Below are 21,906 nucleotides of genomic sequence, written 5' to 3' on the forward strand. Positions count from 1 at the left end.
AACTGAAATTTCAGTTTGGTTTGCAAAGAAAAACTTCCCAGGGGACTTGTGACCCCATGGTGAATAGTAATATGGACCCTGGAGGTCCTCACACTCCAAAATGTCTTGTGCTTGCCTTGAAGGTCAGTGATGTATTTTTTAAAAAAGATACAAACTACAACAAGGTATATGTTTAAGCATAGCAATGGGAACCTTAAATTGACATTTCACATATAGACACAAAATATATCCAGAGCAGTGGTCGCCAACTTTTTTGAGCCTCTGGGTGACTTTGGAATTCTGACACATCATGGCTGCTGCAGGAGGCGGAGCTAGTCACAAAATGGCTGCCCTTCAGTCACACAGTGAAGCTCCACGGGCTGCCTAAGCTGTGGCTTAAAAAATTCTGCACAGCCAGTTAAAGCTCCAGTAGCCCATCGGAAGCCCTGCTAAGCAAAAAACCCACCTGCCTACTTTCCGAAAACCCTTGGCAGGCAGCAGCAAAAGTACCGGTGGGCCCTAGGGCACCCACAGGCACTGCGTTGGGGACCCCTGATCCAGTGGGTGGCTTTCAGTTTGCTCCCTAATCATTTGGAAGTTCCAGAATTTAAGCCATGATCCTGAATACTCTGCTTGGAAGTCCGTTTCATCGAAGCAGACAGGGTTTACTCCTAAGCAGTTGTGTTAGGGTTAATGCCTTAACGTTGGGTCTGAATAACTGAAAACCACACGTAGTTCAGCTTTGTATATGAAAACGTGGGTAAAGGGTGCAGCACTTGCTAAAGTTACTGGGAGCCTAGTCTGGAGTAAGTGGTTTGTGGATTGTATCTCAGATACATAGTTGGGGACCTCAATTTCTGTGCAATGGCTGCCCTCTCAGGATCTAGGCATGGAACAGGGGTCCGTGGGGGGGGGAGGATTTTTTGTGAATTTCGTGCATTGTACAGGTGGTTGGACTAGATGACCCTGGAGATCCCTTCCAACTCTGTGATTTTAACCCTCCCTTGCCTGCCAGTTCCTTTCTGCCATGCATAGCCTCGTTCCTGCTTTCCAGTTCTGCCTCCACCCTACTTTCAGCTTTTCTCTTCCTGTCTCTGCCATTCTGTATTTCCTCAGGGTACAGCTCTTCAGATTACTGTGCCCCAGTTCCCTTGGCTGTCCTGACTCTTTGCCAGTGTCCCTCGCACTCCTCCTGCCCGCCCTTCGCATGCAGCCCCTTAACCACTGTGGATTCTCTTCAGTGCCCTTCCTTTCTATTTCCCCTGCCCTTTTCACCAAACCTAATTCTCCTTCTGCCCTTCCTTCACTCCATTGTCCGCTTTGCACCCCCTCTTCGGCTTCCCGGTCTCCTGCCCCTTAGCTTCCCTCAGGGCCTTGTCCTCTGTGCAGACTTTTAATCCGTACCAAACTGACGACTTTCCCTTCCCTCATAGCCTCAGGACTGCAGGGCAAACCACCCTTGAGCCAGTGCAGCACCTCAGCCAATCAGTGTCAGAGTGAAATACAATATGGATTTTTATTCCTGTATCGTGTATTACCTGTTTGGGGTGTTTATTTGCGACACCGCAGTATTGATAATCAACAGGAAACATCAGACTTTCTAAACGGATTGCTCACAAGGATCTCAGGATCTACTCTGGATCAGCTGTGCTCGGCAAATCCCAAAACTTGCTGGGGAAAAGCCTTCGGGCCAGATCCAATACGTTTTGACTGACGAAAATAAATATTAGATCTGTGAAATCAAACCGAATTTATATTCTGGCTGTAAAGTTTAGATTCGTAAATTTGACAGACTGTTTTAAAGGGCATAAGTACAGAAAATAATAGTAAAATATTTTTTGCCCAAATTCAACTTGAAAGTTACCTGTCAGAAGTGGTTAGAAGTCTGCTGTTTTCTCTCCTGAAGCGTGTCCTTTCAGTTGTCAGTTTTAAAAGGTTAATATAGAACAAAAGAGCAGTGAAATTAGCTTTCCTTTTATAGCTTTGTGCCTTTCTTTTCATAAAACCCCAGGTTTGGGAAACGGAACAGCAGGTCTGGACTAACTCCCTAAATAATCTCTTGCTCCTCCTCACCTTGCTTGGAGCACCGATCCCAGCATCTTTCCTGACTTCAGAGTGGGGAAGCATGAATTCCTGTTACTTAGTAGGTCCTTGTTTACTCCCCAGTGGGTGTATAAGGTTGAGCTCTAACTGAGGTTCTGCCCCTCTGCACAGTAAGGCAATGGAGAATTTGAGGGGGAGGGGACCAGCTATCAGCTGAGTTTTGGTGTCCTCACCTCCCAGGGAAGGGCAAATGGAGGGTGAGTACTCATTGGGTACACCCACTCGCTGCTTCAAGGGCAGCGAGTAGTCTACACCTTGCAGATAAAGCTCACATCTTGAATAAAAATTGCAAGTACACTTAGGCCTGAATCAGTCACCTCCCAGGGTGTTTGTGTGTGTGTGAGTTAATGGTTATGTAGTTTGGACAGAAGCATGCTAGAATTAACGTGTGTAGGCCAGGAGTGTATGTCTCAGTGACATGGACCATAGTGGATCTTGACTGGAGCACCTGGCTCTGCCCTCGTACATCGTCTGTCTCCATTACAGCCTAGGTAAAATTTATTGGGGGGTGGGGGGGATGGGACTCAGAATGCTGATCCTCAGCTCACACAACAGCTAAGAGTCCATGTTCCGACCCCTGTATTTACAAACACAAACCCTTAAGACGGTAAGGGGAATTTCTTATTGGGGGGGGGGAACCAACTTTCAATTGAGCGTTGCTGTTCTATCCCCACCTCCCAGGGAAGGGGGGCCTACATTGAGGGGAAATAACTTTTGCATCTTATTAGCAAGAGTGTTTTATTGTTTCAGGATGTCATGGACCTGAGGAGGCCTGGTCTCCAGTATCAGCAACGTATGCCGTTTGATAACTGGCCCATTCCAGTAGTGTCTGCTCTGTAGTCGTATGATCCATGTCTAACACCCCCCCCCCCCCCGTGTGTGTGTGTGTGTGTGTGTGTGTGCGCGTGTGTAGTGAGGGAGGGCAAAACAAGTGTTTAATGTTTCAGTGTTCAGATAGGCTTCATGAGGTTAGCTGAAATGCAGTCTTATCAGCTGGAGAATTTATCTGCTTGCTGTGAGGAGAGAAGGAGGAATAGTGAGGTAGGGACCCGAGTGAATTTTCTCGCTTGCAAGCTCTAATGTGGAGACAGGGTGCGGCTGACCAAAATAGTTATCCATCTTTGGCCAGGAGGAGGCCTATAAAATATTTTAGGCAAACCAGTGATCACCGTGTACTGAGTGTTAAGGCACTGCTCAACCCCCAGGCAGAGAGGAAGAGAAAAACAGTGTGAAATGTGAGCAGGTGGAAAAGGAAAAAAGGAAAGATCCAAGAAACATTTTATCAACATGTCGAATACCAACAGATCAATTCAAGACCCATAAGTAGCAGTTTTGGATGCTACTTCTTGAAATAGAGTGCAAGTAGGCTTCTTTGTCGCAAACGCACGAGCTTTTCATATTCTCTGTGTGGTTTACGGCAGCTTGCATGGGTGAACTGAGATAAGTACCACTTCCAGAAATATAAGATTCTTACCTTGATCGGTTGAATGGCTGAATTTCTGCAAATGTACACTAGTTTGTTTTATAAAGTATTTCAATTTTATTTGTTGGAGTGGCCTCTCACATCTGGCAGCTTCTCTTACAATGACTACTTGATAAAGTGATTGATGCATTCAGTTTGGGAGATTTTTATCGCAGCTCTCAATAAATAAAGCAAGACAAGCATGGCACCATGAAATGTTAGCCCAGCTCATGTATCTGATGAAGTGACCCCTGACTCAGAAAAGCTGCTGGTGGAACAAATATCGTTCATCTTTATGGTGCCACTCCTTTTAAAATTTTGGTTCTGTAGAATATTAAGGCTTCCCACCTGGAATTATAAGCATGGCCTGGCTCATCTTATTGGCAGGGAATGTGTACAAGCAATTCAGAGTATCCTAATTTTCCCAGGTTGAGCTGAAAAGGAAATACAATGATCAGCACTCAAAAGCGAGGGGCCTTTTGCCAGGTAGCCAGTGGTATGAAATACAGGCCTACCGAGCTCTCAACCAAGCCCTTGGCCGGTGAGTACATTTTTATCTTCTTGATTTATAAGCTATATTCAGATATTTACTTGCCATCCTTCTAAAACTGGGTCAAAAGCCGTGATCAGTTTGAATTTCTCTGTTTATATAAAATGTGTTGTCTGTCCTCATAATTAATATTTCTTGATACGTATCTTAATGCCAATCATGTAGGGTTGGTTGTTCATCCATCAGGGGGAAAGAAGGCTATGGTCAGTTGACTGGTCAAATAATTGGGTAAGTATTTCTGTTAGAACAGCAGAAAAGATACTTTAGCCATCAACAGGTTTGATGCTTAAATAAACAGATATGTTAGCTTATTGTGAAGCAACGACATTAACGTCACAAAATTGTAACAGATTATTCTAAACATTTAGCAATGTTAGTTAAGCTTTCTCTAAACAAGAATATCTCACTGAAGATATTTCTCTTTGACTTTTATTGTGGAGCACTTACAGTTTCATATCAGTAAAAGAAATTCAAAACAGATAAAACAAAGTTGCAAGAGCTGTTTAAAAATAAAAGGCAGTAGTTAAAGGCTAACTAGGCAGCAGGCCAAACTCTTCCTTTTGGGAGGTCCCTACCGTTATAACGGGAAGCCAACGGGCAAAGGTTTGCTATACTGGCAGCTGTCACCTCTCTCCTTCCTGGCAGTTAACAGCATAGTTAATTTTTTTAATCTTCACAGTGGCATTCTCATCTTTGTGGAATAATTGATAGTATAGGACCTTGGTCAAACCAAAAGTGGTCAATCAAAAGGTATTTGACTGGACTGTCAACCCTACAATATTGTGTCAGGTGCTGTACTGAACTGGAGAGGAAGTGTAGTCCCTACAGAAGATCCTTAATCTGCTTTGACATGGTGGCTACTCCCATGCCCAATAAAAGGGTCCCATGAGAAAGAAAAGAATTGTAAGTATTTACATAGCATACAGTACATGGTACTTCATAGAGTAGCATGAGCAGAAAATATATATCCCTGCCCTGAGGAGAGTTTACAATCTATATTTCCCTGTGTGGCTTGTTGGCATGCCGCAAAACAAAAATTATTATTATTATTTTAAATGTTCTTATGCCACCTTTTTACCCAATTGGGGTCCCCAAGGTGACAAACATAAAAAAAAATTGAACAATTAAAAGCAATAATTTCATGAAAACACCTAGTGAAAAACACCAGGACCAGGGGTGAGGAGCAATAACCATTACTGGGGATAAGACAAAAAAGGTGTTCCAAAGTTTTGGTGCCCTTTCTTGGATCACCACTTGTCCCCCCTCAGATGGTGCGGGGGCAACTGAAGCAGAGCCTCCGAAGATGACCAGAGTGGATGGATAGGTTCCTTCTGAAAGTACTGATCCAAATCAAACTGGAAGAGGACAAAAGAGGACAGAGCATGTTAAAAGAACAGCAAGCATAACTAGGTGCGGATGGAAATGATTTTGCCTCCTGGAACTAATAATGTAATTCATTTGAAAAACCAGTGTCCTGTGTCCCAGATTGCACCAGGCAGTTCTGTGATTAATCAACATGGCCACTACCACAAAGCTGGGGGCAGAACCAGATAACAAGGCAATTTGCAAAGTAGACTTCAAGGATTCTGAAGCTCTGCGCCTGCAGCGTCCTAATATCTGAGCCATGAAATACGCAGTAAATAGTTTTTTTCTAAATCCTTTTGTTATATTGTAGAGCTGTGGCTCAGAGGTTAAGACACTGAGCTGCAGACCGGAATGTTGGTAGCTCAGCAGTTTGTGACCCTGGTGCTGCATGACAGAGTGAGCTCCCATCTCTGGACCCAGCTCCTGCCAACCTAGCAGTTTGAAATCAAGAAATTGCAAGTAGATAAATAGGTACCACTTCAGTGGGAAGGTAACAGCATTCCATGCACCTCGGTGTTTAGTCATGCCAGCCACATGACCACGGAAAAGTCTTCGGACAGCACTGGCTCTTCGGCTTGGAAATGGGGATGAGCACCACCCCCTAGAGTTGGATTCGACTGGCTTTCGAGCAAGGGAAACCTTTACCTTTAATAATGCCTTGGTGTTTTTAAAACTAGTTTTGTATATCTGGGACTGGAGTTGCCTCTATAGATAATATGAATATTTAGCTGATCTGTCTAAAAACAAAACAAAAAACCTGAAGTTGCTTTAGAAAACCAATATGTTGGCTTAGCAGAACATTTTACTGGAAGAGGAAGACAGGCCATGCGCATTGCTCTTTAGTATTTCTATCAAGCTTATGAAGAAGGCCATTTTTATTTGACTAGAGAAGAAGATAATATATTAATACTTAAAACTATTACAACTATTTATTATTGTTACCTACAGTGACTGGTGTTGTCCAAATAAAGTCATAGGGTTACAATACAAAAGACTAGACCCACAAGGAATGGAGGAGAAAAGTAGAGGGGGGGAGATGAGCTGGAGAATGCCAGGGCAAAGAGGAGAATCTTTTGTGGTGGTAGAAAGTGCCCTCAAGTCACAACTGACTTATGCCCTTAGGGCAGAGGTGTCGAACTCATTTGCTACGAGGGCCAGATCTGACATAAATGTGACTTTGTCGGGCCGGGCCATGTGTGCCGTAAAACCAGGTACTGGAGATACAAACTTTATAAAGGGCAGTAGCTGGTAAGCTCCGAGGTGGTGTGTCCTCACTGCAAGGCCCTAAGGGGTGAGAGAGGTGCAGAGGAAAACCCACATGGGCAGACTGGAGAACCAGCCCGTTCCCGCCACCAATGCTGTGAGCTGGGGCTCCGGGGTAAAAATGCGAAGATCCTGAGCGTTGCGAGCTCCCCTCTGCCCCTGAGCCACCATGGAAGGGGACTGGGAAGACAAGTTGAACTAACCCCTCTGCAGTGGCCCAGGCCCAAGACCACATGTATGGCAGGACCCAGGCCAAGTGAAGCCCAATAAGCTGGAGACACTTGTGTGACAGCAGCCACCTCCAGCAAAGGCCACCAGGGAGATCCATGGTGGGGCAATGTTGGGGGGCTCAAGCCAGAGATCGTCAGCAAGCTGCACCACCCCGATGTGGCATCAGCTGCCCCAGGCCAAAGGCCACCAGATCATATGATGGGGGGAGTGGGCACCACATGCACAAATGCCATGGTAGTGGCAGAGGTCCTGGGCTACCCAGTGACCAGTATAACTGGAAATCGCCAGCACCGCCCACTCATGAGGTGGCAGCCACCTACGGCTGAAGGCCACCAGGTGGTCCATGGGGGAGGGAGGCCTGGCTGCCTAGTTATGTGCTCTGTGGCAGGACTAGGCCCCCGATATGTGGAAGAAGCTGCCAAAGAATCCCCCCCCCCCATGGGCCAAAGCACAGCCGCTGCATGAGGCTTTTGGGAATATGGCGGTGCTAGCCTCTAGCAGGCCAGAGCAGAGGATTGTCTACACACACCCTCTTACATGCAAATGCCGATCCCCACGGCCATCTGACACAGCATTCCCAGAGCTACGGGTGGATCAGAGAGGCATGCGGCCTCGCCTTAGAACCCTGAGCCAGCATGAATGTGGCTCCATGGTGACTTCTGACTTACCAGTGAAGCTGCTACCGAAGCAAAGGGGCTCTGCTTGACTGCTGCAGGCGAGGTTGTTCCGCCATACTGAAGCCACAATCGGAGTGGCTCCACTCACCTCCACCCCCACCCTGAGCAGCCTCCTGTTCCCACCCTCACACCAGTTGCTTGCGAGCCAGCTAAGAGCCCTGGGTGGCTGGTTCTGGCCCCCAAGCCCAGGGGGGGCTTAGGGCTTTCAAGGCAAGAGATGCACAGAGGTGGTTTGCCATTGCCTGCCGGTGTGTAGCAAGCCTGGGCTTTCTTGGCGATATCCCATCCAAGTGCTAACCGGGACTGGTCCTGGTTGGTTTCCAAGGTCTGATTAAATCAGGCCAGATGTTTTAATCCAGTTGGGACTAGACTGGATCTTGTCCTGCTGGAGGAAGGGAAGGGTGGTGGAACTTCCAAGTAGCCCTTGTCCTGTGGCTGGGGACCACGGGAAGAGCATCCATTCGCTTCCTTCTGCAGCCCCAATGCAACTGGCCATTGGAACAGAGTTCTTTCTCTCTTTTGATGGGTGAGAGAAAACTGGGGCAATCGGGTCTCTGATCCCTACACTGTGGATCAGGAGGACTAGCGTGTTTCTGCTGCTGTTTCTCATGGCTGTTTCCCATCTTCCAGCCACTCAGCGTTGTCTGGGGCTCAAATCCAAACACCAGAGTGCTTTATCACTCCATAGGTTCCATTAATAGGTTCCTGCTGTAAGGCTCACCTAAGCGAATTATAGGAAAGCTCTGTCAAGTTGGGATTGCAGGGGAGCTACAGGATTGGACCCAGACTAAATTTTCCGCTAGTGGAAAACACTTCAGTAAGCGGAACAAAACTTCCCTGCCTTGCCTCTTCCTCTGCAGCCTATTGGTTTCCCTGGAATGCTGCTCATGGGAAAACAAGGCACCCTCAAGAATGGCCTGAGGGGCTAATTGGGGATCTGCAGGAGGAAGGGGTAAGTGTGGTAAATTATACTTCCCCATCCATTAGCAGAAAAATCCGTCTGAATCCAGCCCATACATTTGGCAGACTTGGCACCCTTCCCATGACCCAGAGTACTGTGGATCTCCAGTGGTAGGTAGCACCTAGAAAATGCCTTCTCTGTAAGAAATCAGTCATCAGAATCTACCAGGGGTGTAGCCAGGCTGTTAAATTCAGCTCTAGTCCAGGGCTACAGGTACAAAGTGACCTCTTTTGTGAAGTACGGAGTATGTCACAGGTTTTCTTTTGCATTCGAAGTATCAGCTGACCACAGTCTCCTATGAAGATGGAAGTAAGCGAGTTTTAATCCCAGGTGTGGCATTTTAGTGTTGCTGTTGCAGTATATGGAGTAATGCGAGTCCATGAAACGCGATCACCTTTGGGGTAAGGGAGGAATAGGCCAGATGTTGCGCATGGCCAGGTGACAACTCTGCCATGAAATCTGGCAGCGTTGCTTTACTTGAAAGGGGTGAGATATGTCTCCAGTGGCCCTAATGCGTTTATTTTAACTACACAGTTGCTAGAGCAGTGGAAAAACGAAAGGGGGAAGGAAAATGGTTTGCTTTCCCTGCCTCCCCCCTCCCACACACCATTGATGAAAGGTTCAAAATAAAGCCACTGGTGCATTTTTTAAGGCAAATGGTATAAAATCTAGTTTCTGATCTGAGGATAATCTAGAAGATGCTTTTGCGCAAGCCCCAGTACGGAAGAGCATTGGGGGGCTCTACCCACAGAAATCCCTGGTGGCTTCTGCTTAGTGGCAGAGTTGTAATACTTTTTAAAAAAAATTATTTTGGTGCTGATTATTCCTGCATTATCCCTGCTCTTCAGCAAGCACATAGGTGAAGGCACGTTTGCTATAAGTTTTTAAGGTAAGGAAACATGAATGCATCTCTCTTGAGGGTCAGCAGCACAGCATGTGCTAGTGCTGGAATACAGGCTCAAAGCAGGCATGAACTCGGTGATCAGGGAATGGATCCCTCCATTCACAGTGGGAAGAGAAGGGATTTTAACCATTCTTCCACAGTTTCACAGATCTGAAACTGACCATTACCACTCATGGTCTGCTATTATCAGTCAACTATAATTTCATCCCAGACTTTTCTCCAAGTAGCTCAGGGTGGTATCTGTGGTTATCTGGTTAAGAACAGCAAACTCTAATCTGGAGAACCGGGTTTGATCCCCCACTTCTCCACATGCAGCCAGCTGGATGATCTTGGGCCAATCACAGTTCTCTCAGAGCTGTTCTCTCAGAGCTCTCTCAGCCCCACCTACCTCACAGGGTGTCTGTCGTGGGGAGAGGAAAAGAAGGAGACTGTAAGGTGCTCTGAGACTTATCTGCCGTCACACAGTGAAGATCCTTGTGCTGTGGTGGCAGTTTCTGCTGAAGTAACTTTTTTTAAAAAAATCTGGACATCCAATCATATCTCCAGTGGCCAATCAGAAGCCTTGCTGGGCAGAAGCCCCACCTGGCCCCACCCACTTTCTAAAGACACTTGGTGGGCGTGAGGAAAGGTGTCAGCGGGAACCGTGGTGGTGTCCACGGGGGCACTATGCTGGGGGGGGGCCCTGCTCTAACCACTCATAAACTCTAGCAAAGTGAGTTTCTTCCCTTTCGTGGTCAGTTTCGTCAAATAAAATTACACAGGGAGAAGGCTTATACTGCACCGTGGCTAACTCTGAATCGAGACACTCTTGGCCAGGAAAGTCCATCCATGCATCTACCGGTGTAGTGCCTGTTTCGGCCCCCATGTCTTTGCTTTTGGCCTTGCAGTAGCCTCACAACAATTGTGCTGGGAAGCAAATTGTTTATAGGCTTTGACTTGACACTGGGGGAGGGGCGAGTTCTGTTTTGAGTTTGGTCTTCCTTTTCCTTTCTCTCCTTCACCCCTTTCAAAACCGTTTTAAGGTAGTAAAGAAGATGATCGCATTTGCTCTTTTCTCGTTTCTTCTGTTTTAGGTGCATTCGACACAGGAGTGACTGGGGCGCCCTGATTTTAGTTGATGACCGCTTCAGACGGAACCCCAATAAATACATAGCCGGTAAGATAAAATCAGCGCTATAGCCATCCTGCTAAGGAACAGGTGTTAGGTGCTTTATTTCCAGCCCACAAAAATCTTTGCCCTTCCTCTCAGTTCTGCAGCATAGCAAGCTCCCCGCATCCCAGCTATTTAGTTGAGCAATTTGTCAAATAATAATAAAGCAATTTTTATTTTTATTTTCTTCATTTATGTCCCTTCATTCTCCCCAGTGGGAACCCAAAGTAGCTTACCTCATTCTCCATCATTCTCTTCTGCTCCCTTTTATCCTCACAACAGCCCTGTATGGTAGGTTAGAACTGGTGATCTTCGAGTGGTCATCTGTGCATTCACACCACCCGCCCTCCTTCCCCTCTGCTCTCGGCCCTTCATCTTGTTTCTTTGAAGGCTGTTGGGCGGCGGTCAGAAGGAACTGGCGGGATCTGCGTGCCCCTCCTTGGTCATGCGCAGTGGAGCCGGCGCGTGACCTGGGAGAGGCGCGAAAATCCCTTTTGCTAGCTACCGGTACCGAGAAGGTCAGCGCAGGCGCAGTATATCCCAAGGGTGTGAATGCACAGATGACCACTCGAAGATCACCAGTTACAGGTAAGCAACCTGTCTTTTCGTGCTTTATTTCCAGCCCACAAAAATCTTTGCCCTTCCTCTCAGTTCTGCAGCATGGCAAGCTCCCCGCATCCCAGCTATTTAGTTGAGCAATTTGTCAAATAATAATCAAGCAATTTTTATTTTTATTTTCTTCATTTATGCCCCTTCATTCTCCCCAGTGGGAACCCAAAGTAGCTTATCTCATTCTCCATCATTCTCTTCTGCTCCCTTTTATCCTCACAACAGCCCTGTATGGTAGGTTGGTTTCATGGCATATTTGTAAGTCTCCATTTCTGCCCAAGGTGGTATTAAAACTACAAATATAAAGCAGCAAGAAGCTGTGTGGCAGAATAGTCAATCATACATTTATTTGCAGTTATTAAATTAAACAATGGTGGCAAAAGATCAAGGTGTAAATGGCTGTGGATGCCAGTTCTAGTTAAATGCACCAATTCCCCATTGTTTCCTGTGTAGGTGCCTGTCTCATATTGGATATACATTGTCTCTTAAGGTGTGTCATTTGGGATCTCTTCTCATGTAACGTTGATATCATTTCTATGTAGGTACAAATATATTCCTGAAGCAGAAGTGATGAATGCACAGCGGTCTGTTTTGATGTGGGAAATTGTTATCTGTGACACGGCCCTTGGATTCAGAGCAAATTGTTGCTAACTCTGGCTGGAACAATGTGTTATATATAGGTTGTGTGACTCCTGAAAACACACAGCAATTCCTTTATTGGCATTTCACAGAAATAAAAACATAGTATCTGGGAAATAAAATTCAGATTCTACATAAAATACAATTTCTGTTAAAAGATACCCTGCGTTGAACATTTACAGAATTTTACTACATATAGAAGCAGCAGCCAGTAAAAACTTTGCCACAAGTTCAACTATGTTTTCCTCTGCGCTATTTAAAAGAAATAATAGTTTATTCAGCCTAGGAAAGTCTGAAACACTACCCAAGATTGGTGATAAAATACGTTGCCTGATACCAGAATAATAACAACATTCACACAGTACGTGGTACACTGTTTCAATAGTTTGACCTATACAGGGGCAGAGTCTATTGGCAAAGGGGATACCCTGGAATCTTCCAAATAAAATTGCCAAGGGTAAAACATTAAGCTGACTCCTGAAAACAGCGTCCCTGTGTTCCTCTTCTCTTCTCTATCTCTCTGAAAATGTCCAGCACCACAGAATGCTTGAGATAACATCACGTTATGCAATTTCCCTGCTCCATTTCACCAACTCCCACTCTAAAGGAAATTCAGAGCATTATGACTGTATCACCCATTCTGGTTTATGGTAGGAGATACAGGGCTAATGGTTTCAACATTGGCCATGCATCCTCCATAATGTCCAGGGTATTTATTGGTTTGTTTATATTGCATTTTACAGTCCTGGCCTTTGAAAGCTTCTTTCTTTTAACAGGCCGTAGAAATCTCCACAATGCTTGCAAACGCTAAGCATGTTCTGTTGGCCGTCTACTCCACATTGCAAGGTGCTAACCAGCACTTTACTGTATGTGCTCTCTGATTATAATAGTAAAATGTGCAGGATGAAATGTTACTAGCAAATGGGAATGTCATTAAGTGTTGGTTTTGTTCCTACAGATATAAAATCATGTAGTTTAAAATGCAATGGTGGGTAAATAAAATACAGACCTCATGAAATCCTTATGATAGCTGATGCTGAAATCGTATCAAAACGATTGCCTCAGACCAGGCCATTGCTAAGTACGAATTAGTAATCTCTGGAGAGCTTTGAAGACATGCATATTACACAAGCACTGCTTCTGTAATATTCATAATAACTTGGTCTTATTAATTACTAAAGAGATTCCAAATGGGTATCAGGGTGACTTGTATGCCTAATATTGCATTTGCTTGTTTTTCCCTAGTATAGGTAGCCAGTATGCAGCTTAGCCAGTATATAGAACAGGGACTGTGCTGAATGTTCTCCAGCTTAAACTCTGTGGGTATAAACTAACATTTTTAACGGGGTATTGATTTCTTCTGAGACACTTTGACTGTTTATCTGATTAAGTGAGCCTTGACTCATGAAAGCTTATACCCTGGAAAATTTGGTGGTCTTTAAGGTGCTACTGAACTCAAATTAGATTGTATAAACATGCATTTAAAATACTGTTTCTTTCCCTTTGGCTGCTGCATCTTCCTCCTAAATTCAATCATATGAGTGATATGGTTTGGCTATATCATAATTATGGCATGAAACATTTTGATTCCCATTCATTTCAATTCGCTTTGCACTTTTATCATTATATTCACATTTTCTTTATTTTTGTTTTTTCATAAGTTAAACATTTTGATTCCCATTCATTTCAATTTGCTTTGCACTTCACATTTTCTTTATTTTTGTTCTTTCACAAGTTCATTTGTCTTCTATATTTGTTATCTGTGGAAACTCATTTTCAGCTGTAATTGGACTGATTTCACAAGGTCTTTAGCCTTACTCATGGGACCTTGCCTACCAAATTTCAAGCAGACGGGAGAAAACATCCTCATTTTATAGCCAATATAATTCACGACGTGTTTCCAGCTGTAAATGTTGTTTTCTACCAATCAGTCAGAATGAAATTGGCAGGGACTGTACCCCTCACCCAAGGGATCCTCCCTGGTAAGAGGTGAAAGCTTCAGTTTGTGTTATGTAGCATATGTTTTCTATAGATACCTCACACTGTTGAAAATCAGGTGCTGCTTTGCAACTGGAAGGCAAAGCAACTGACAGAGCTTGTAAAGAGAAATAACTCATCAGGGATAGAAGTAGCAGCAGCAGCTGGAAGGGGCCGTGGCTCAGTGGTAAAGTCTTTGCTTTGCATACAGAGGGGGTCCCAGGTTCAGTCCCCAACATCTTCAGTTAAAGAACCGGGCAGCAGGTGAAAGACCTCTACCTGAGACCCTAGAGAGCTGCCACCAGTCTGAGTAGACTGTATTGACCTTGATGGACCGATAATCAGATTCAGTATAAGGCAGCTTCATGTGTGTGCTTATATAGGATCCAGGAAGCCCTTCCAGAGAGTGCAAATGAGTGGCAGAATGCAGTGCACAGAAACCTCTCAGTACAACCTTCTTTGGTACTGAGATTGATATATATTGTGTTCACAGCTCAGGAGGCCTGTCTGTCACTTGCATTATTTGCCAGTTCCTCTCTCCTTCCTCCCAGCCTCTTTAAACTTAAAGAAGTGTCAAACAACAAGACATTGGCATACCAAGGATTAATAGCCTTCCCTGTTTCCAGATTTGACATAATAACGATGTTCAAGAATACCAAGGATTAATAGCCTTCCCTGTTTCCGGATTTGACATAATAATGATGTTCAAGAATAGGATTTACGTGGTTTGGGTTTGGTTTAGTTGCCATCCCATTGCATACCCCTTGAGGTAGTGCCAGTATACTTTTGTGGAGGGTATTGAAGAATCGTCAAATGGGGACAGGGCTTTTGGATACCATGGAAATAGTTCGTTTATTTACTTAATTTATCACCCTCATTTCTCACTGAGTCTCAAGATAGATTACAGCTAAAAAGAATGCAGTAAGAAACGTACAATAGTTGCAGCTAACAATTACACTGTATTGAAATTATGAACAAAATTAGAGAATGTTGTGCTAAAACCATAATATAATACATACCATAAAGCAGGAGTCACAAGATTGGTGCAAAATGCAGTGAAACTTTATATTGCTCTTGATAAATAATGTAATTACACTGGATTCATTTCATTTCATTTAGAATGGCTGCTGGACTTACTTTGGAAGTTTTAGTAAAGATTATGACCAAATACAAATTTTAAAAATCCACATTTAAGATTGCCTTTTTATATATGAAAAAGTAGAGCTATCTACAGATTTTAAAGACTTTATAGTTGATTAATCATGTCTTTGTATTTAGTTAAAAATAGTTTTGCATATGGCTAAAAATCCGATGCCACACTGGATTACAGAATTGGAAAGCCATGTAATGTATGGTGTTGGCAATAAACGTTTGCGGAAATTTGTAAATGGCTTCAGCTCAGCTCTAATATGGAGGTGGCTAATAGGAAATGGAGCTGCGGTGGCTCAAGTGGTTAAGATGCTGAACTGCAGGCTGTGGAAGGTCAGTAGTTCAGCAGTTCGAGACCCGAGTTGCCGCATGATGGAGTGAGCTCCCGTCTCTAGTTCCAGCTCCTGCCAACCTAGCAGTTCGAAAGCAAGAAATTGCAAGTAGATAAATAGGTACCACTTTGGTGGGAAGGTAACAGCGTTCCGCGCGCCTTGGTGTTTAGTCATGCCGGCCACATGACCATGGAAACGTCTTCGGACAGCACTGGCTCTTCGGCTTTGAAACGGAGATGAGCACCGCAACCCTAGAGTCGGATTCGACTGGCTTTCGAGCAAGGGAACCTTTACCTTTAATAGGAAATACTCTTCTCAGCATGCATTTAATAATCATAGCTGATTTATTAGTCTACCTGTTAATTGGATGTTAGAAGAAGGTGCTCTGAGATCGAGCTGTGAAAGCAAAAGGAGGGGGGGGTGGCAGGCTTAGTCTTTTCTCTTCATGTTTTTGAGTGATCTCAGGGAGAGACAGCAGAACAAATACTGCCCCTGTCTTGTCAGTAGGTGGTGCTCAGATTCTACCGTTTGAGCTACATTGGCCGGGTCCCAAGGAAAGCAGGGAAGTAATAAGACAAGAGAATAAATGGACTCACAATTAGAATCTTGCACGGTAATTTTAGAAGTGGTAAACGGCAACAGTTCTTGCAAGCCATTTATGCCCACAGTATTGATTCTTACTTAAAAAAGAAACTTTTTTTTCACACTGCAGTAAGACTTCTTATATTGGAGAGTACAATAAATATGTATGGATTAATTATGTCAAATCCTGAAAAGTGTTAACTAAGCCATCAGATCAGTCTTTATCAGCATATATGAGTTTACACTGTTTTATCTAAATCATCCATTTTTCTGAAAAAAAAGCATACAAGGAAAATGTGCTGTTTTATTTAAAAAGGTAAATTCATCAGCATTTTATCCCAAAATAAGAGTCTTGCAGCACCTTTAAAGACTGACATCTTTATTACATCTTAAGCTTGCATAGACTAGAGCACACCACCTCTGCTGGTTCATGGTGAATTTATCAAATTCCCTGAAACACTCAGGAAATACACAAGATTGTATATGCAATAGATAAAGTGAAATTCTGGTGCCTGAGTCCAGTTTGGCAACTAAACTTTAGCAGAGCCGTCTTTTGAACTGAGCAAGGGCTGCAGAAGAGCCGCCAGTATTGTTCGGATCTCTTGTAAATCTAAAGCCAAAGGACTTTGAAGCATCACCCTCTCCATTTATACCAGGACTGAGGCCTTTGGCGGAGCCCTGAGGCGCTTACTCCCATTTGTGGGCAGGAGTGAACAGCTGAGTTGCATACTGGCAGAGCCCTGGGAGAGCAGCTGTCCATTCCTTTGAAATGGGGCTAAGGAGCAGGGAGCTTGGAATGAGAGGCTGTGGTGTTTAAATAAAGGGAAGGGTTTTGCACTGCTTCTCCCCAGACAAGAGGCTATCATGTGAAGAGCTGTGTGCCATTGGGGGGGGGGATGCTCAGAGTGTGTGGGGGGGGGAATGCAGAAAAGTGGAAGGAATCCTGCTGAGCTGGGAGCCAAATGGGAAGTCCCTGGGGCTGAATTGAGCTCATGGGTTGCCAGTTGCGCTTGTCCCAGTTCCTAAGATACATCGGGTTGGAGCCAGGCTAAGTGCTCTGCCAACGGAAGGGGGTACAGTAATTTCAACCAATTCTGTCTTCCTTCTGCAGACCCTTAGTTTGTCTCTGATGCCATTCATGGGTAGCCCCTGCCCCCCAGGAGCAGCATTTTGGGGAGATTGCTGGAGTGCAGCGGGAGTAAAGAGGCTGGAATGTTCTGTTGCACTGACAGAGGTGCCTTGCATCGTGGAACTTTTACTCTGGCTCCAACCACATGAGTTGTAGCTTCTAGACTCATTGAATCTCATGGACTGCAGTTTGGAGAACACCTTCCCAAGGATAGATTGGGGGGGAGGGGTGTCGGCATGTTGGTCTGAAGCAGCAGGATGAAGTTGGAGTCCAGGGGCACCTTGAAGACCAGCCAAGTTTTATTCAAGATTTTATTTCGTGTACATGCACACTTCTTCAGATGCACACAAAAACTTAAACCTTGAATAAAACTTTGTTGGTCTTAAAAGTGCCACTGAACTCAGACTTTGCTCTACCTTCCCAAGGAGTAGCACCACTGAATAACATGGGACCTACTCCCAAGTAGACCTACATAGGAACTGTCCTATAGAATCTTAATTGCTATCACAGTAGTAGTCCTAGGAATTCAAATCTGATGACCTGAATTTGTTAGCCTGGTCCAAGAAACAAAATAAATTTTGTTCATTCCAATAACAGGACTCATATACATGCTATATAGTAATGATGCAGACAAATTCTTCTGCTAATGTCCAACTGCATCTTTTCAAAGGACTGTCAAAATGGATTCGTCAGCAAATCCAGCATCATGAACACTTTGAGCATGCGCTTGGTTCTTTGGATACGTTTACTAAAAAAAACCAGAAGGGTGTTGATTCCTCACTTCACAGCAATGCTGAATCTCTGTTCACACCTTCAAGTTTGACGGATCCGTCAACGAGTTCCTTTTTGGAGGCCACTCTGCATCTATCGCCTGATGTTCCTGTTGAAAGAGGAGCACAGAACTTGGTTCCAGAAACATTGTCTGTTGTGGACATCAACATGATTAATCCAGCGATGTCCAGCCAGTCACGCAAAAGTAAGATCCAAAGAACTACTTGGGGCAGATTGGAGGCCAGCACACCTACCCGTCCACTCTGATTCTCTCCAGAGCCCTATGTCAGGTGCCCCTGCCATCTAAGGCTATACAGGCGGCAACCTAAAAAAAGGTCTTCTCAGTCATGGCTCCCAAACTTTGGGACTCCATCCCCAGGGAGATTTTTCTGTCCCTTTCTGTGTTGTCTTCTGCCGGTGGGTGAAGACTTCTTTGTTTTCTTTGGCGTTCCCTCACTAACTCATGGCAGCACGCCTTCCTCTTTGTGTGTTAATGTGTGTTCAGAAGTTTTACTTAATTGTTTTAAAGGTTTTATATACATAAACATTGTTTTAATGTTGAAACGCTTTAATGCAGGGGTCTCCAACCATTTTGAGCCTGTTGATCCCTTGGAATTCTGACGCAGCCTGGTGGGAGCAGCCACAGAATGGCTGCCACAAAACAGCTGCTGCAGGAGGCAGAGCCAGCCACACGACGACTCCCACAGCTTACCCTCCGTCACACAGTGACGATCCTTGTGATGTGGCAGCAGCTGTTGCCAGTGTTTTTAAAAATGTGCACGGTCAGTCAGATTTCCAGTGGGCAATCAAAACCCTTCCTGGGCAAAAGTCCCACCTGGCCCCACTTTGCAAAAACACCTGGTGGGCTCCAGGAAAGACATCCGTGGGGCCCAGGGGCACCATGTTGGGGACCCCAGCTTTAATGGTTTGCTGTCCACCACCTTGGGGACCCTATTTGGGTGGAAAGGCAGCAGAGAGGTATTTTAAGGGTTTGGGGTTTTTTAGATTAAGAAAATTAAACAAAAGATTTAAAGGCGTTTCCTCAAGCTTACTTGTGGAAAGTTTCTGCTCACATCCGAGGGCTGTCAGCCCCATGCTTTCTCACTGCAGCCTCTCATGCTCCTTCCCTCCCCCGGGTGGCTCCAGAAGCCTGTCCTGAGCGGAATTGTTGCCAGACAGGAAATTCTGTGTGTGTGTGTGTGTGTGTTTAGATGCACCTGGGCGCGCAAACACCAAGCTTCTTGTTCTTTAGTGAAATGAATGGAGTTAACCATGTTTTAATGACTTCTCAGTAGCAGTATTTTTTCAAAGGGATGTCAGCTTACTATGGGCAGTTGTATTATTACATGTCAGTCCAGTTTCTTCAAAAGTTATAACCTACAAAAAACGGAGCACAGCTTTGGGGAATGAAAGTCCATCAAATTATGCTGCCATAATTCTGTGAATGAAAAACGACAAAGGTTGTTCTCCAGTGGTTCGGATGCTGGGACAGTCTGTACAATTGGGATAAGCTCCGCCCCTTCCTGCAGGGTCGGCTCCGATCTTTGATCCCTGTGAGGCGGGGCTTATCCTCTGCAGCTTCCTCAGTTCTTGCCGGCCCTGCTTACCAGCAGGACGTGCTCCGGCAGTGCTCATTTGGAGCGCCTAGGTTTTACAGGAAGAAAAAGAGAAGAAAGAAGAGCCGCCGCAGTGGCAAGGAGTAAGGCCGAGTGAACCTGAGCTGGGTTGTCCCCGGCTTCGGCGGAGCTCTGAAAAAGCCCTTGGCGTTCGTCCGCTGGCCTTACGCGACCTACAGACAGAGGGCCTCCCCCTTCGCTGCTCCGGGGATGTGGAGGAGCCTGGCTGCACGACGTATCCACGTTGAGGCGTTAGATCGCCACAGCACAAAGGAACAAGGAACAACCGTTCCCGAGGGAGGTGGTGAGTTCGAGGGGTCCCGGAAACCCTTCCCGAGCAGTTTTGGCGCCTCGGGGACTGAAACCACCACGGCACAGGGCTAGGGCTTTGCTAGTCCTGGAGCCTCTGATTTAGACCGAGCGGGAGACTGGTCACTTGGAACCTCGGCAGAGGGGAAAGGAAGGCTGCAGGCTCACCTTTGACACACCATGCTTGGAGTGTTAAAGGGGGGGGGCTTTCTCAGAGAGAGCCTAAAAATTGTTATCAGCCTGAGCCTCAGAATCATGCCTCCTCACACATGTGGATTAGGCTGTTCATTTGGGTGAGCTAAAATGGCAGCCATTTTAACTCAACCTGAAGAGTTTCACTTTCGTTTCTTCCACAGATTGGTACAAGATGGCTGATCAAGCTAAAAGGGAGGCTACTCCAGACAGAGATAGTTCCCTAAGTGAACTCAGTTTTCCCAGGTTGTCTGTTTCCCTGGCCAGTCAAGATACAGTTCATCCAGATTTGGATCCTAGGGAACAAGAAAAGACTGAACTGATGTCCTGGTTTAGGTCAGAAATGAGGAAGGGTTTTAAGGATATGGTAGACACCCTTCAGGGAGCAGGGCCCTCTAAGACTTTATTAGTTAAAACAGACCTCTTAAGAGGTCAAAATACTGCAAAGATTTTTTATCCAGTTCTGGCTCTCCTCCCAGACGCAAACGCAAGAGAGATCAGTTTTCCTCTGTTAAATTCAGCCACCAGCTGGGACGTAAGGAGTTAGTGTCCCAGTTCTCGGATTCTTCCTCTGAAAGGGAAGAAGGGGAATTATCCGAGGAAGAGGAGGAAGTTATGCCACTGGTACAGTCCAGACTATTCCCTCAGGAGTGTTATTCTAAACTACTACCTAAGGTCTTAAGAACTCTGGATCTTTCATCCAAACCTAAAGTTGTAGAGGAACCAGGCTCTGAGTTCCAATCGGGTGCCAGCAATCTAATGCCTAAATTATCTAAGGTGCAACCAGGGCTTCCAGCTTCCTTTTTTAATATTATGAAGGCTGAATGGGAGCAGCCGGCAAATTCCACCGCCGCTTCTTTATTTGCTACGGCAGCATATGACTGGGCAGAAAACTTGGCTTCAGCTGGGAGTAATATCCCTAAGGAGTTCAAGGACGAACTAAAGAAAATTGCATTAACTATAACGTTTTCTGCTGATGCATCATTGGACGCCTTACAGTTGTCAGCTAGGGCCATGGCATGTAGCATTACTGCCCGCAGGAATACTTGGCTACAGCTTTGGTATGCTGACTCATCATCCCAGGCCAAGGTGGCTTCGGTCCCTTTCAAGGGATTGGGGGAAGATTACAGCAGTTTTCCACCCAGTGGAACAGGACGATTACAAACCAATGGGTTCTCGACATAGTGAACAACGGCTACAGGCTGGCGTTCTCTTCCAACCCCCCAGTCAGACTAATAAATAAAATGCGAAACACACGAACACGGTCAAACATCTTCAAATTATCACAGCCGTCCAACATTTGTTGGATATAGGGGCAATAGAGTTGATCCCACAGGTGCAAAAAGGACAGGGAGTATACTCAATATTCTTTTTGGTCCCAAAGAGAAATGGGGACACCAGAGCCATTCTGGACCTCAAGAAACCGAACAGGCATGTTCGAGACAGAAAATTCCGGATGGAAACCTTGCGTTCCATCCTACCAGCCATTCAGGAAGGGGATTTTCTAGCTTCAATAGACCTTTCTGAGGCTTATCTGCATGTTCCGAGTCACATAGATCATTGGAAGTTTCTGAGATTCACTTATGCGGGTCGCCACTATCAGTACAGGACTCTCCCATTCGGGCTCAAATCATCCCCAAGAGTATTCACCAAAGTTCTGGTCACTCTCGTAGCAGCTCTCAGACTAAAGGGGATAGAGTTATTTCCTTACCTGGACGCCATTCTTATCAAGGCGACATCGCAGCAGGGGTGCATACAGGCGTCTCAAATCACAGTGAGTACGCTACAAAAACACGGGTTCGTAGTGAACCTAGAGAAAAGTCATTTACGACCCACACAGAGGCTGATTCACTTAGGTGTGATAATAGACACAGTAGCGGACAGAGTTTTTATTTCCAAAGAGAGGGAAAGCAAGATTGTATGTCTTTTTGTAGAGACATTAAAACAGGACAGGAC

The 21,906-nt window shown here is 45.2% G+C and overlaps 1 protein-coding gene across 1 annotated transcript in view; it reads left to right on the top strand.

Moving 5' to 3' along the window:
- BRIP1 (BRCA1 interacting protein C-terminal helicase 1) overlaps nt 1-21,906 on the top strand; it is a 191,537-nt gene that overhangs the window by 165,544 nt on the left and 4,087 nt on the right. Inside the window, exons 17-19 of the mRNA XM_015426280.1 lie at nt 3,973-4,085; nt 10,569-10,651; nt 17,733-18,038. Coding sequence (XP_015281766.1) covers nt 3,973-4,085; nt 10,569-10,651; nt 17,733-18,038 — 502 coding nt within the window. The remainder of the gene's footprint in view (nt 1-3,972; nt 4,086-10,568; nt 10,652-17,732; nt 18,039-21,906) is intronic.

The sequence above is a fragment of the Gekko japonicus genome, unplaced genomic scaffold, assembly GCF_001447785.1.
Source record: "Gekko japonicus isolate JY-2015 unplaced genomic scaffold, Gekko_japonicus_V1.1 scaffold476, whole genome shotgun sequence".
In the NCBI taxonomy this organism is placed as follows: Eukaryota; Metazoa; Chordata; class Lepidosauria; order Squamata; family Gekkonidae; genus Gekko; species Gekko japonicus.